At 39.9% G+C, this 17,070-nt stretch overlaps 1 protein-coding gene across 2 annotated transcripts in view; it reads left to right on the top strand.

Annotated features, from left to right (window-relative positions):
- Positions 1-17,070, top strand: part of LOC101342161 (protein phosphatase 1 regulatory subunit 12B) — a 108,361-nt gene that overhangs the window by 56,890 nt on the left and 34,401 nt on the right. For both annotated transcript variants that reach the window (XM_023730338.1, XM_023730337.1), the window contains exon 2: positions 10,645-10,775. In XM_023730338.1, the coding sequence (XP_023586106.1) occupies positions 10,645-10,775 (131 nt within the window). The remainder of the gene's footprint in view (positions 1-10,644; positions 10,776-17,070) is intronic.

Genomic DNA, 17,070 nt, shown 5'->3' with positions numbered 1-17,070 from the left:
ACAGCTGTGAGGCTGCGCTGGTTGGTGCTAATTTCCCTGGGCTCACTTTAGGATTATTTAATGTGGAAAGGGTAGCAGTACATGCTAGTTCGCTGCTCATGTGTAGTTCCTGGATGCAGGTCACTTAGGCCTTAAGAGAAATTAACACTAGATGGGAATCAGAAACAGAAAAGACTTCTAAGACTTCCTTATGGTCCCTCTTTTGGCTAAGGGGTGTCACAGTCCACCCAGGGTCCTAAGCTCTTCAAAATCACCTTTCTCACCACCAACATTCGAATCAGCCACCCTATTCTGTCCATTGTACCTCGAGAGTGCTTCTCAAATCCATCCCTGCTTGATGTCTCCACTGCCAATACCTTAGTTCAAGATCTCATCCTCTCTAGCCTGGGTTATGATTTCCTAAGTGATGTCTCTGTCATGAGTTTTTCTGCCTTCAGTTCAGTCTTCATACTCCTACTGGAGTTTTCATTCTAAGATATAAATCTAATAGTATCACTCCCTGGTTTAAAAACCTCAACACCTCCTTGTTGTCTTCAGGGTAAAAGTTAAACTCTGTCATGGGATACAAGGACCGTCACAGCTGCCAACCTACTCTAGCAACTTCTTTTCCTCCCGTTCCCCATTAGCCTAGAAGGTAAAGTTCTAATTCTTCAGTATAGGAAATGAAACCCTATTCAGATTTCCATGCATGCACCCATCCCCAGCTGAGTACAAGCGTGCCAGGCTGCTCACCATTTTTTCTGTCTTCCAGACCTTTACACGTGCTGTTCCCTTAGCTTCAGATTCTCATCATCCCTGCTTTTTCAGCTGGCTAACTCTTACCTTTCATAACTCAGGTGAATGATACCCATTCTGGGAACCATGCTCTGTTACCCCCAGACAAAGTTAGTGACTTCTTACTCTGTACTATAACAGTTTGTACACATTTCTCTGTGATTCCTGTTGCGTTGTATCATTTACATGTCTGTTTCTACCACTAAATGGTAAAGTTTTATTCATTTTTGATTCCTACATCTCCCTCTAAGGACTATCTCTGGCATAGTAGAGGTCCCCAGTAAATGTTTGTTACATGAATAAATGGAAAAGCACTTTGCAGTCAGGGAGTGCTGATTACTGAGACAAATTCTTAACCTGTTCTTTGGTAACATGAGTCAACGCCAGATCCGGAATTTAAATCTGCCTTCTCAGATTTTCATGCTAGCAGTAGACTTGATGAACCCCTCTGCTGCCAGTGAGTCTGTTATGTACAGACCAGACTGCAGCCCCTGAACTTCCTTTGCCAGCTTCCAGTTTGTCTTGTACTTCTGGCTTGTTGTCTTCCCTTCCCTCCCTTTAATTCATTTCCTTCTCTTTTTAATGAAACCTGACTATGATCTGTTTGTATCTACTGGCTTATGTAGATGTTATGGATTGAATTGTGTCCCCCCAAAATGTGTATCAACTTGGCTAGGCCACGATTCCCAGTATTGTGTGGTTGTCCACCATTTTGTTATCTGATATGATTATTCTATGTGTTTTAAATCCTAACTTCTATGATGTTAATGAGGCAGGATTAGAGGCAGTTATGTTAATGAGGCAGAACTCAATCTATAGGATTATGTTCTATCTTGAGTCAGTCTCTTTTGAGATATAAAAGAGAGATGGAGCAGAGAGGAGAGGGACCTCAATTACCATCAAGCAGAAAGAACCAGAAGCGGAACGTGTCCTTTGGACCCGGGGCCCCTGCTCTGAGAGAAGCTCCTAGACCAGGGGAATATTGATGACAAAGACCTTCTGCCAGATCCGACAGAGAGAGAAAGCCTTCCCCTGGAGCTGGTACCCTGAATTCGGACCTCTAGCCTTCTAAACTGTGAGAGAATAAATTTCTGTTTGTTAGACCTGTCCACTTGTGGTATTTCTGTTATAGTAGCACTAGATAACTAAGACAGTAGAGTTTGTACTGTGTTTATATTTATTTTAAATATATCACTTTTCTACTTTCTTATGTGGAAAGGAGTATCCCTTGCTAACTCTTGGAGACTATACAAGGGTACCAATAGTAATGGCAGCTAACACTACATAGTATTTAACTATGTTCTGTACACTAAGTGTTTTTATGTATATTAGCTCATTTAATCTTTATTATAACCCTATGAAGTAGGTACTGTGATTGCTATAATTTTACAGATGAAGAAACTGAAGCAATCAGAGATAACTTGTTCCAAGAACGATAATTGATAGAGCTGGGATTTGAACAGAGGGAGTCTGTTTCCCTAGTCTGCTCTTCTAACTAGTTCACTGTACTGGGTAGGGTATGTAACTGCCGTCTCTAGTGTCGTCTACCGTGTAGGACTGTACACATGGAGAAAATGCCAATAAGTGATGTGGAGTAATATTTTTTATTACTACTTTGACTATTCAAAAGTTTTGTTAAGAATATACTGGGAAAATAATAGGCTCGTTTAATATCTCCTTTTAGGGGTAAAATTCGGTGTCCCGGTTTATACTTTCTGAGAATTTAATCTTTCTGTAATTTCTTTGTGGCTTTCACTTCTTACCCAACCCAAATCCCACAATTGCTTTCCTTCTTTTCCCTGGGCTTACTTGACAGCTATGGAGCATTGCCCATGCCATAGCTTTCAGGCCGTCCTCTTGCGGTTTGTGAAACACTTGTTTATGGGCACAGAGTGATCTGAAGTTAAATAGAAAAATCCTTCTCCATGGGATAGCAATTTACTCTACATGCCAAGTTGGCAGCAGAGTAAATCTTTGGGGGGCTGTGGTTAAGACAGGTAGCCAAGATATGAGGGAGGTTTCTAATCCAGACTCATGCTAATAAAGAGAGTGGTAACTAAAGTACTTTAATGGGATCTTGGTGTTTTGCATTTAGTCTAGTCAGGAGTGACCAACTCAGATCGACCAGTTGGCTGCATTCCTCGTATAAAATTATTGGAGGGCTAGACTAATATAAATTAACCCCATATGTGCTAATGAAACGCTGTCCTTAGGAAGATGGTATCAGGTATTAGAAATGTTCCATGAGACAAGTGGTATCCTGACCCTGCCCCATGAGCTCTATGTTGGACCTCTCTAAGTTGGTAGTTAGAAAGCATTTAGGTGGTTCTGCAGTTGACCTTCAGTAAGTCATTTATTTTTCTGGACTTAGTTTCTCCACCTGTAAAATGAAAACTCCTAATGCATATTGTTCCAGGTTATAATAGACTTTTTCCAAGGAATCCCTCTTGATCAAGTCTGTTTAAGGTGAATCATTCCATTACTTAGTGTGCCTCAGCTCTTATGTGCAGAATCTCTAAGAAGGTGACTTCAATTAGGACTTTCTTCTGTGTAAGTGCCAGCATGACTCAGTTGTGTACACATTCGTTTGACCTGAGAGAAATTCAAAGTCGGGATTTTTATCACAATCTCCAGTCCGCATTTATTGTTCCTCAAAATTAGGATTATCAATGAATAACAAAGTAGAAATTTAGAGACTGCAACTATAAAATTTCTATTTGAAGATGAACCATGGGCTTTGAGAAGATGTGGCTTTCATCTTCTGGGCCCTTTCATCCTCATCTTTCTCCTTCTCAACTTTTTAAAGATCTGCTTTGATGACAAGAATATCAGAGTGTGCATAACCTTGTATAGTCCCAAAATTGTCAAGGTGACACCTGTAAGATAATTTAATGGGCTTTTGCTCATTTAGGTGGAAGGAGCATGGGGACTAAAGTTTGAGGGAAACATCACTTGAAGGGTAAGGGCTTGGGGTATTTAGGGGAGGTCTTGTTAGAATCCAGAATGAACATATTTTTGAAACCTAAATATAGTCAATCCTTAGGCAAAATCATACTTGCTCTTAACTGAAGGGATGATGTTCTCTAGTCCCAAATTGTAAACATTTGTAGTCTTGGGGGTAATATGCCAATTTACTGAGAAGAAAAATCTTAGTGTGACACTCCACAGAAAATACTTCTGCTGTCTCTCTTGGCTATCTCTCTTGAAAGGCTACAGATCTGTGTCCAGTGCCTGCCTGACCACTGAGTACATAATCAGATATAGTTTTCACCATCTGGGAGCCAAACTGTCTCTGCCTGTGGAGTTGTGAGTCTTTCACACAGGGTGACAGTTGCTGGGATCACCTGTCATGTTGGAGCAGACTGCTATTATGATTGCCACTTAAGCAGTAGTTACATTATATCATGATTGGAATGGAGAGACAGGTACTTGGAAGGATTGATTTAAGCGTTGGATCAGTCACTCTTCGCTCCTGATATGTTGAGCCTTCTCTTAGTGATGATCTGCTGAGTGATGACAGTGGAGATTTCCAAATTTACTGACTCCTTTATCATCACCTTTGATGTACTTGTATAATTTCTTGTTGTATGATGAGGGCATCTAACTGGAGCAAGGGTACTTTGAGCTTAGAAATGTGGGGTTTCCCAGTGAGCTCTTAAGTCAGCACTGCCACCCCAGTTTTGGTTTCATTCTGTCAGTCCTCAGCCAGAGTACCTTCAGCAAAATGCCTGATGCGAGAACCATGGTCAGGTCTTTCAGGGCATTTGCAATTTGGGCTAACAATTGGTAAAAACTTTTTAAAACTTTGTGTTTAATGTAATTATCTTTTAAAAATGATAGTTTATTTTGTGACCAGTTTCCATCTGGAAAGCAAAGAGGGAATGAAGAATGCGCTGCTTTGGTTTCCAGTTAATATCCAGGAGTGAGGATGTGGCAAACCCTCTAGGTCCTGACTCCCTAGTCTGTGCCAATTGTATTAGTTTCCTGTGGCTTCCGGAAAAAATGGCCACAAATTTGGTGGCTTAAAACAACAGAAGTCTGAAATCAAGGTATTGCTTGGGCCACAATCCCTGTAGAGGCTCTAGGGGAGAATCCATTCTTTGCCTCTTCTGGCTTCCATTGACTGTTGGCGTTCCTTGACTTATGGCTGTGTCACTCCAATCTCTGCCTCTGTGGTCATATTGTTGCTTTTTTTTTCTGTCTCCCCCTGCGTTTCTCTTAGAAGAACACTGTCATTGGATTTAGGACGTATCTGGATAATCCAGGATGATCTCCTCTTCTTAAAATCCTGAACTTAATTAAATCTGCAAAGACCCTTTTTCCAAATAAGGTAGCATCCACAGGTTCTAGGGATTAGGATATAGACATACCTTTTTGGGGGGCTACCATTCAGCTTACTAGTCCAGTGGAAAGGAGATGCATGGGCCATACAAAATGAATGGGAGACAACTAACACAATATACCTGTCCTGGCCCCAGTCCATACTTGAATGTACTGTATGGTTTCGATGGGATCAATTTGGGTAGTGTGGAGAGAAGTTTTTGAGTGATTCTAGATAACTGAGAATTAACTGAATGTACAGAAAATGTGACTGTGTTCATGTGGACATTCATTCTTTCATTCAGTAAGTATTTATTCAGGGCCTTCTTTGTACCGGGGGCTGTGCTAGGTGTTTGAGATATATCACTGAGCAAATAGACAAAGATCCTGCCTTTTTAAATTCTAGCTTTACCAACAATAACCTGTGTAATTCATACAGGCAGTTAAGGGAGTTGGTATTTGGCTGATAAACATTTGTGTGACATAAATTATGCTCTTTGTTGTTATTTCCAAGTATTTTAGGGTTTCCAACATAAAGTAAATCCTGAATTATGCAAATTTTTGAAAGATAAAGGAAAAAATCATGAAAAGTATGGAATAGGGACATATTACAAGCATCGTCATCTCCCAACACTTTTTGTCAGCATGATCTTTTGAAATTAAGGCAAGCATGGGCTGAAAAATCCAAACAAGTAGGTGTTTTGCTGCACAAAACCCAGCTTGTACTGTGTCGAGATGAGTTCTGTCCTGGCACCTGGGTCTGGGTTTTGTGGGGAAGAGAGTGAGTGCTCTGGGGCCCAGGCAGGTAGTGTTAGCCGTATCCTGAGACACCACACAAGGTCAGCTCTGAGAGCCAGCACTTGGTGGCGGTGACAGTTGCAGGCTATTTTGGGAACCGAGGAGGCTTTGTTTTGTAAGGCTTCTCTGCACTCCCAGATTTAACTCTGGCACTTTTGCCTTTGATATAGAGAGAGCAATATCAGGTACAGTAAAGAGACCACAGTGCTCTTTCCCCATTTTATTGGTAAAATCAAATATTTTCCCTCAGAGATAGCTGGTCATTGCCAGGGAAATGTGACATGCTGACTTTTGGGAGCTTTAGGGAGATTTACTACCTGGCAGTTTTTCTAAATAGTTCTTTTGGACGGATGATTAAATCATATCTCGTTTTCTTAAGACATTTAGAACAAGTTGTTACATCATTAATATTCTTTGTGTCCTCAGGAATGCAAAATAGGAGGAAACTGACTTAAGCCACAGCAAAAGGAATTTGGGTTAAATGTAAAGAAGAAATTTCCCCATTGTTGTCATGGGTTACATCAGAAATTTGTTTAGCCTCCTTCCCTATTCAAGAAAAGGAAAATTCAGTTTAGAAGGTTCAGTACAGCTTTGTGTAGAGGCGTGGTGTTGGAGTCGGTGGACCTGGACAGATTTTATAGATGGGCGAATCTGCTCATGTACGATGCTTCAGTCATGAATGAGTCAGCAGCACAGCTGCAGATGGAGTGGGCAGAAGGGCATCTATATTTAGTTGTTATTCAGTTGAGAAAGTTTGCAGGGACCATGCTTCTCCTACATGTCTTTAGTCATAGTCCTTCTAATGGAGGGAGAAAGAGAGAGAATGGACTCTCCAAGGTATTTCATGAGAGTGAGTGTCATATAACTGTTGATTGGATGATTCTCTTCCACCTTAACCGTTGTACAGCCTACTTTATTCACATAGCTCCTGAATTTAGGAACTCCTGGGATTCTGAGCATGAGGGAATATTCTCAAGTCAGACTTAAACACAAGCTCTAAAATCTTGCTAGTTCAAAGACATTTAAACCATACTGCCTTCCTTTCATAAAACACTAGACATGGGGGAAAGCAGTGATGGGTTAGGAGTAAGTACAGTTTGTATGTTTTCCTGGGGAAGTTGCTGTTTGTTTACGACTGGCTTAAAAACAACAGCTATGTCAGGCACTATTCTGAGGACTTACCACCTTTAATCTATGAGGTAGGTGATATTCCCATGCTATAGACAAGTACACTGAGATTTAGATTAGATACCTCTCCCAAGATTATACACACTGACAGAGCTGGTATGCAAACCCGGCTCTGCCTGACTCCAAAGCTGATGCTTTTAACAATATGCTATCCTTCAGTTTATGGAGGATGTATGGGGGATGATTTAAGCAGTTGGCCTACTTTATTTTCTCTAAAATGATTCTTTGGAGATTAATGATCTGCCAAACTACCTTGTAGATTAGACCACCTTTTTGTTATTTTCTCAAATATCCTCATAATGTCATTTTCATGAAAATACTGAATTAAGAACTTAAGATTTATAGATAATAATATGACAAAGTTAAAGACGAAAACTGAAAGAGTGATAGAGTAAAGGAGATTAAGAAAAGGAAGAGGGGTATATAAAAGGGAAGGAAAGAGAAAAGACACGTTTTCTCCCACTTGATACCTGGACGAGCTGGGCTTATTTTAGGCCCTCTGGAATTTGGCTGCTGCCATTTTCAAAGGGCAGAGTCTGCCTGTGGTGATGTGGCCATTAGAGCTAAGTTTTTAGACTGTTCTTCGTTTGGCGCCAAAGACATTTTGCAACCAGGCAAGAAGCAGTTGACCTAACTGTTCTGGCCCACACAGGTTAAGATGGCACATTTGACCATCTTGATACAGGAATTTATTATTACAGGAGCAGAGAGAGTGCACTTAAGCACAACTTCCAAAACACTTTCTTGTCTTTGGACTTCAGTAACTTTTTGGAAAGTACCCCCTTCCATCTTTTCACTTAAAAATCTTTATCAACAGTTTTTAGCGAGGTACTCTGCAATGAGTCGGCTCATCCTTGCCCATAGGATTGCAGACTGGTGGGCACACAGCATATGAGTAACTTAGTGATACGCATAATTATGAAATATTTTACATGGTAAAGAAGTAAAGAGCAAATGGGGAATGCTGTGGAAGTTAATAAGTTTATAGTATTCTAGAAGAAATATAATTTCTGGAGCTGCTTGTTGAAAAAGAGACGATTATGAATACTAGCTATAAAAAGTCATCTGGCCTCAAAGGTCAGGTTGGAGGAATATACTGTATTGTATCTAGCCTGGGCTGATTTATAGCAACTGTAAAAAGAATATCATCAAATGTTTGGGGAAAAACTAACAAAAGTGCTTTTCGTAAACAGAATTACCCAGTTAAATTTTTATCTAAATTGAATCAACCTTTTTTCTTTCACCCACTGATTGTAGGCAGGATTGACATGAGGTTTACCTCCAGAGGGAGTTTCCATAAGTTCTCTTGGTAAGATATGTCTGCCTAAGTCCTGTAGTCACAGAGGTCCCCTGGAATTCTAACATGAATTCTTCCCACAGTCGTTTTTTGCTGTTTAAACAGTTGCTGATTATTGCCATAAAATATCTCTTGGTATGTTTGATTTAAGACAGTTCTCAAACTCTGATCTCAGGGTTCCTTTATACTCTTAAAACATTATTCAGAACCCCAGAGAACTTTTGTTCATAAAGGTTATTGTATTCTACTAAGAAATTTTAAAAATATGTTTTTATTAAGTCATTTAAAATAACAATAACCAATTACACGTTAATATAAATATGATATTTTAACGAAAAATAACTATACACTTTCAAAAACAAAAAAAATATTGGGAAGAGTAGCGTTGTTTTACGTTTTTACAAATCTCTTCAATGTCTGCATTCAATCTATTGTGATTTATCGTTTTGATTAAAGTATATAGAGAAACTCTGGCCTCACATAGCTGGAAAAGGGAGAGTATTTTAATAGCCTTTTCAGATAGTTGTGGATATTCTTCTTTGGTACTCTGCCAAAACTCCAATAAGTAGAAGTTTTTTTAAAGGTTAGTTACAGTGTCAGTGGACTTTTCTTACTCTGCTACATTAAAATCCATTGGTCTGTCTTGTACTTTGAATCTTTTACCCATGCATGCATAATTTTCTAACACCATACATTTGGTTATTTAGAAAATGTGGGTTCATTGATTTATGCAGATCTTCCAAGTGTTAACACATTTCATTATATAGTATTGGCAAATAACATTTGTTCATTTTCCCGCTGATCTCAACAAAAAGTAAGAATTGGGAACTTGTCCAGCTCGTGGTGGCAGATATGTTTCCTCCAAATTCTAATTTTTACTTGAATGGTTGAATTGTATCTAGCAACAATTATTTCTTTGACATGACAGGCTCACTTTGTTCATTTTTAAGAAAATGTCTGTCAAATACCCAAGTCTGAATAATCATAATGTGTCTGTCAGTCATTCTTTTGAGTAAAAATAGTGTTCCATGAAGAAAGTGGCTATTTCATCTCGCAACTCAAACAGATGCACAATAGCACTCTTTCCTAGGGAGAACTTAAGTACTTTGTTAGGCAGCAGAAGTGCGTTATGCATACTTCCCATTTGTCACACAGAATGTTAAAAGACATGTATTTGAGGATTGGGTTTTACTAACATTAATCATTTTTACTGCTTCATCAGGTCATTCGTAAGGGAAACTGGCTTTTCCTCTTAAGGCTGAGTGCATGATGGGGAATAATACAACCACCGCTATGTCGTCTGGCGCCACTGCCTCCATCCATGCTAAGGGACCAGCAGGTTTAACCACTGTTGCTTTTGCATCATTAGCACAAGTGCCAACACAGTGAAAATGACAAATTGTCTTCATATCGTTATGAAAATCATTTTGATCTGGATAATTAATTCTTTCTCAGCTAAAGGTTTAACTTTTTTTTTTTTTTTTAAAGGAGAGGTATTAAAAGATAAGCTAAAAAAAAGGGAATCTCATTTGTTTCTAGGTCCTAATTATCCTAACCATAATGAAAACATCTGAGCCTAGATATGATTACCTTTATCATTGTGGCCTTTTACCTCCTTTTTTCCTGTATATATACTGAAACAGCCTTTTGATTTTTGTTTTTTTAAGGCTTATGGTAGATCTAAAGCTTCTATTCAAACAGCTTCTCTGCGTTTTCCTAATTACTACGATAAGGTGGGCAGATAAGGATCCCTAACCATCCATAACTGCAAACATACTTTGCCATATGGTTGGAAGCCATTCAGGAAATACATGAAAAGACTTCTGTTTGAAATGATCACCCCACTGTTTCTCACCCAAGCAGGAATTAGTTAGCCATCATAGTCTTAAATTACAACTTCCCACTGAGAAAACTGCATATGATTCTTTTTGACTGTTTTCTTTTAAAATTCACAAACAAGTCAGTAGTTCCTGACATGCTGTCCTTTCTATAATGCTGAAACAGCATTCCCGTTTATAGCACTTTTCAAATCACTTTCATATTTAATATAATAAGACCAACTATCATTATACCTGCTTCACAGCTGAGATACTGAGGCATGGAAACATTAAGGGGCTTGCATAAAATCACAAAGCTTATCAGCTTCCAGCTTACAAGAAATAGAATATTATTAGAACTTCTGTATTATCAGTGCCCAGGGCAGTGTCTGGCATGTAGTAGAACTCAATAAATCCTTGCTGAATGAATGAATGGAATTTTCTTTTCAGGCCTGTATTGATGAAAATTTGGACATGGTGAAGTTTCTGGTGGAGAACAGAGCCAACATAAACCAGCAGGACAACGAGGGCTGGACCCCCCTCCATGCAGCAGCTTCCTGTGGCTATCTGAACATAGCAGAGTGAGTGAGTCTCTGTGTTGGGATTGTCTGTAGGAATAACCTTCATGTCTCTTCTGCTCTTAAGAATTTGAATTTCATAAATAGTTATAATCTCCCTTTATTGCAAATTACAAAAGCAGGAAGTTGAACTATTTTTATTTAAGGAATAGTTGATACTGTTTTGCATACATACCTGCTAAATCCACAGTTTTGTAGTTTGTTGCTTTTTTCCACTAATTCATATTTGCTAGCATATGCAGATGTGGCTTCTGTCTGTTACCATGTCTTGGTTCACTTTTTGAGCATCTGTAGCTAGGCACATGTGTGGGTAGGACTGGAGACTTTTTCTGGACTTTAAACCTGTTCTATTGTTTAAAAACAACTAGTACTTAGTACAAATGAGGACAGAGAATGTCTGCCATACTGATCACAGAACTCATTTAGTTAATAGCAGAAGAATGAGTGTAAACATATGGAACAAATTAAAGGTAGAGATTGACATGTGTTCTCCATGTTAATCACATGGGTGTGTTTAATGAGGCAAAAGTAGCTCTTAACCTCCATGACATCTAGTTGCCTCTCCCTTAGGCAGAAGAATCTTGACCCCGTAGTACCTGGACTATGAGAGACACTAAATAAAAGTCTGTTGAATGAAGAAATGATCAAGAAGGTTATTTTCAAATAGGAGGGAGACATTGACAGTTGAAAACATCTTTAAAATGAGGCAATTGAGTGTATTCCAGATGAGGGTAAATTTAGTTTGATAAGGTAAATTCCCTAAATAAAATCATGATATTTGATGGTCCTTTGAAAATCGGATTGCTTGTTTTAAGGCCCTTTTCCATAATATGAGAACTCCATTGCATTTCTCTTATTCAGCAAACAGCTGGGGGTATTATGTTGGCAGCTCTTAAGAGGCCTGGGAATGACTTCTCACAGGAACTGATTTCCTGAGGGAGAGCCTGTGTCCAGGGTTTGCTGTTGAGCCAGGGATGCTCAGTGGGAGAAGTTAAACAAAGCAAGAGTCAGAGGCAGAAAAATTTTAGGCAGCAGCACTGGTGTTTGACTGGCTGCTTGTTCTAAAAAGTGGATGACTGGATGGGCCCCAAAACCAACAGAAACGAACAATGCAGTTTTTTTCACTCTAGGTTCCGCATTCTCTCTGATTTAGTAAAAAGTCAGTCACCTCTTCATCCCCCAGCCTGTGCTCTTTTCTTTTCAGAGTCCTGTAGGAAAAGTTCTGATTATCAGCTTTATCCATCAGTGCCAACTTCTGATGCCTAAGCGTTAAGGTAGCTTCCTTTTAGATTTCAATTTTTACTGAAACAATTTAAGAAACATTTATAGAACATATTAGCTGCTCATTATTGACATTTGATGATTTTTTCAGGAGGCATGTTTGTGATTTTTGAGCTACTGGACCTCATTACATTCAAGGACTTTTTTTTCCACTGGAAGGTAACAAGCAGAGCTCATGCTTAGAATTAGGATCACTTGTGTTGGCATTATCCACGGAGTTCCTTTTTCTCTCTCTTTTTGTGAAGCTGAGTGCAGAGAATGATTGTAAATGCTCAGTGGTTTCTTTGGTTCTTCTTTATGGATGAACACACAGTTCCTTTGGAAATAAGTTCAGAACTTATGTATTAGGCTGGGTTCTCTAGAGAACCATAAACCAGTAAAGCATATAAGTATATATATATAGAGAGAGTCATATCAAGGAAATGGCTCACCCAGTTGTAGAGGCTGGAATGTCCCAAGTCCGTGGGTCAGGATAGAGGCTTCTCCTGATTTACATAGCTGCAGGGGCTGGTGAACCCAAGATGAACAGGTCAGAGAGCAGGGCTCTTGCTCACAGGCTGCAAAGATCAGTGAATCCCAAGATCAGCAGGCAAGATGGCAGGTAAGCTGCTAGCTCAAGTCCCAAGAACTGGAGGTCAGATGAACAGGAGCCAGCTGCAGGATCCAGAATGAGCAAAAGCCCACAAGCCTTGCCAGAGTGTCCACTTATATTCCACGCAGGCCACATGCCCAAGGAAACTCCCTTTCAACTGATTGGCTACTCGCAGCAGATCCCATCAGGGAAGTGATCACATTATATCAAATCTCATCATGGATGAGATCACAGTATCATACAACTGCCAAACCACTGAGAATTATGGCCCAGCCAAGTTGACACACAACCTTAAGCATCACAACTTACCAATCTTTGGCCCAATTAAATATTACCTTGAGTGAGAGCTACCACTTCCTCATATAAATTATTATTAATTGGACATGTGTAAGTCTGTCCAAACCTGTTGCTGTTGAGTCGATTCCAACTCATAGCGACCCTGTAGGACAGAGTAGAACTGCCCCATAGGGTTTCCAAGGAGCCGCTGATGGATTTGAACTGCCGACCTGTTGATTAGCAGCTGTAGCTCTTAACCACTGCGTCACCAGGGCTCCTGACCAGGGGAGATATAATATAGACCAGAATCCTTTGCAGGGGTGGGATGTTGGTGGGAAGGCCTTTATTTTTCATTATGCCTATCATTATTAGGCAGGTTTTTACTTTACTGTCATTATTTATTTGCAGTATCTGAGATTATTTTTTATACAATGGAAAAGAATCCCATTGTTTATATTATTCATTTTGATAGGTTTACCCTGGGGCCAATGAATGACGTTTTAGATAACATCAGCCCTTGGTTATCTTGTAGTTTTCTTTTTTATCTTAAAGATCTCAAACTTTGCAGTCTTTATTTCCAGAATCATTGGGAACTCTAACTTCTAAGGAAATGGAAATGAATAAAAGGCAAACTGACTTTCCAGGAAGAATCCAAGTGCATTTTATTTCATGTTCCATGATGACCTTTTGTGTCTTCTATTATGAACTCAGTTTAGTAATATATAATATACAGTAATATATATAAAAAAAGACAGGTTTAGAACATTTCTTCCTCATTTTATTTTGAATTGGGTCTTAATGCTAGTTAGGTGAATGTTTTACATTTTTATTACCAGTAAGTATTTAATTTAGAAGCAGCAGATTCACTCAAGGGTATAGCATTTAGTCTGGTTCTCTAGTTTATTGGGATGCTAATTTATTCTGAGTTCTTGAATACATTTCATTTATTTTTTCCTCCTTTAGAAAAGTACCAAAAAGATCTTATTATCAGTGATGAGTTAGGAAAGATAGGAAGGCTTTATATCTAAGGGGCATATTTTTTGAGCTAATGAGTGTTTCTGAACCTCTGAGCAACCGTAAGTATTCTCAGAGGTAAAGGAAACATTACTTCCATAGGCTGACATTTATTCTTATTGGGGTAAAAGTATAAAACTAAAGGAGTTTTTACTTATTTTTTCCTTAAAATGGTTTAGGAAGATAGTTTTACTTAACAATAATCTTTCTGATTCTTGGAGAGCCAAGTTACTTTCTAGAAATGAGAGTCTGAAAACATGTTGGAAAAGGGAAAAGCTGGGGCCTGTATAATCAAGTGACGTTATACTTGATGCAGCAAGGGATGAAGTAGATGTCAGAGCAGAGTGGTTGTTGTTAGGTGCTGTCGAGTCAGTTCCAACTCATAGTGATCCTATGGACAACAGAACGAAACACTGCCCAGTCCTGTGCCATCCTCATAATCGTTGTTATGCTTGAACCCATTGTTGCAGCCATTGTGTCAATCCATCTCATTGAGGGTTTTCTTCTTTTTCGCTGACCCCTTACTTTAACAAGCATGATGTCCTCCAGGGACTGGTTCCTCCTGATAACATGTCCAAAGTATGTGAGATGAAGTCTCGCCATCCTCGCTTCCAAGGAGCACTCTGTCTGTACTTCCACGACTGACTTGTTTGTTCTTCCGGCAGTCCAAGGTATATTCAGTATTCTTCGCCAACACCACAATTCAAAGGCGTCAGTTCTTCTTTGGCCTTCCGTATTCATTGTCCAGCTTTCACATACATATGAGGTGATTGAAAACACCATGGATTGGGTCAGGTGCACCTTAGTCCTTAAAGTGACATCTTTGCTTTTTAACACTTTAAAGAGGTCTTTTGCAGCAGATTTGCCCAATGCAATGCTTCATTTGATTTCTTGACTGCTGCTTCCATGGGTGTTGACTGTGGATCCAAGTGAAATGAAATCCTTGACAACTTCAGTAGTTTCTCCATTTATCATGATGTTGCTGATTGGTCTGGTTGTGAGGAGTTTTGTTTTCTTTATGTTGAGGTGTAATCCATACTGAATGCTTCAGTCTTTGATCTTCATCAGTAAGTGCTTCAAATCCTCTTCACTTTCAGCAAGCAAGGTTGTGTCATCTGCATAACGCAGGTTGTTAATGAGTCTTCTCCCATTCCTAATGCCACGTTCTTCTTCATATAGTCCGGCATCTCGTATTATTTACTGACCATACAGACTGAATAAGTATGGGGAAAGGATACAACCTGACACATACTTTTCTTAGCTTTAGACCATACAGTATGCCCTTGTTCCATTCAAACGATTGCCTCTTCGTCTAAGTACAGGTTCCTCATGAGCACAATTAAGTGTTCTGGAATTCCCGTTCTTCGTGGTGTTATCTATAATTTGTTATGATCCACACAGCTGGCAAAGCTTCCAGTATCACAGCAACACACAAGCCACCACAGTATGAGAAACTGACAGACACATGGTGTAGAGTGATTAAGCCTTTTTATTTCACTCAAAAACTATTTATGGAGTACTGGGAGAAAAGATAATGGGTCGAGTTCCATGGTGATGGAGGACACAATTTCTGTCCTCACATAGCTTTCAGCCTGATAGGGTGGATGTATCAGGGCATGGGTCTATCATGACAGAGGTTAGGTTAGGGATGGGGGAGAGAAGGAGAGACAGAATTCAATTGGCAGAGGCTTCACGAAGTCTGAGTCAAAAGTCTGCGTCAGAGTATTTTAAAGGGAACGTGAAAGATGTGAAAGATTTCTACAAGAGAAAAGAGGAAGGACGGTGTTTCGTCCAGTTTGAGGAAACAACTTGAAGTGTGAAAGAGAACTCAGTGCCCGTGGGATGTGTTTGGGAACAGTAAGTAGTTCTGTTTGATTAAAGTGTAGGGTACAATTCAATCCAACAAACGTTTATTGAGTGCCAAACACCAGCCAATGAAAACCCTATGGGGGATAAAGAAACTTATGAATCGTAATGGTCAGATCTGCAACCGATCACGGGGATGGCACAGACCAGGCAGTGTTTCATTCCACTGTGCATGGGGTTGCCATAAGTCAGGGGCCTACTTGGCAGCAACTAACAACAACTTTGTAAATTATTTGCATTTTAACTTTTCAGGGTGGAGGAGGTGTAGTTAAATATTCATTGGGCCTGAGAGAGAAGAACCAGAAGAGAGGAGTTATTGAATATATGAAACTGAAGGGTTAATTGATGAAGGGAGGACTGGTACTTGATTGGAGTAAGAGTCCAGATAAGGGAAGTTAGTCTTGGAATTGAATAAAGTCTGTCTTCCTCTGAGACTGGGAGTGAAGGAGGGAGATGAGTAAAAATTGGATGAATTGTGAATGCCTTTGAGTTTTTTTTTTCTTAATCAATAGTACTTTATTGTCAGTTATAAATATTTTCCACTTGTCCCCTATTTACAGTTGCAAAATAGTTCATGATATGACATCCTCACCCACCATTCAGCATCTTTCTATAAATCTCATGAAAATTTAATAAGAGATAAAAAGCTCTTTTAGGGGCCCACTGACCTGACTCCCCCAGGCTCCAAACAACCCTACACGGACAACAGGCGGCATTGCAGCAGGTGCTACACAGTAGCAAAGTGATGGGTGAGAGGTGGCTCCTGGGTGGAGGCAGGTCAGGATGCAAGGCTCCGCAGGACGTTGGTGATGCTCCAATGCTGGCCCAAACACTTCTTCAGCACCAGCTGGAAGCCAAACTCCATGTCGCTGTTCTCCTGCAGCACTTGGACTTTTGTACTGGATGGGGCCTCCCTCCGGACAGAAGCCGCCCATTTAGTCTCTTGTATCTACTTGAGCCAAGAGGCACACTCCTCATGAGCATCACTTTATGTCCCACAGTCCAGTCCAATCCCTGTCTGAAGAGTTGGCCTCGGAAATTGTTTTAGTTCTGAGCTGATAGAGAATCCGGGGGCCGTGCTTTCTGGGGTTCCTCCAGTCTCGTTTAGACCATTAAGTCTGGTCTTCTTACTAGAATTTGAGTTCTGCACCTCACCTTTCTCCCGCTCTATCAGGGACTGTCTGTTGTGTTCCCTGTCAGGGCAGTCATTGGTGGTAGCCAGGCACCATCTAGTTCTTCTGGTCTCAGGCTGATGAAGTCTCTGGTTTA

The sequence above is a fragment of the Trichechus manatus genome, unplaced genomic scaffold, assembly GCF_000243295.1.
Source record: "Trichechus manatus latirostris isolate Lorelei unplaced genomic scaffold, TriManLat1.0 scaffold00035, whole genome shotgun sequence".
Lineage (NCBI taxonomy): Eukaryota > Metazoa > Chordata > Mammalia > Sirenia > Trichechidae > Trichechus > Trichechus manatus.
Note: the sequence above shows the minus strand (reverse complement) of the source record. Positions and strands in the feature narration are given on the sequence as shown.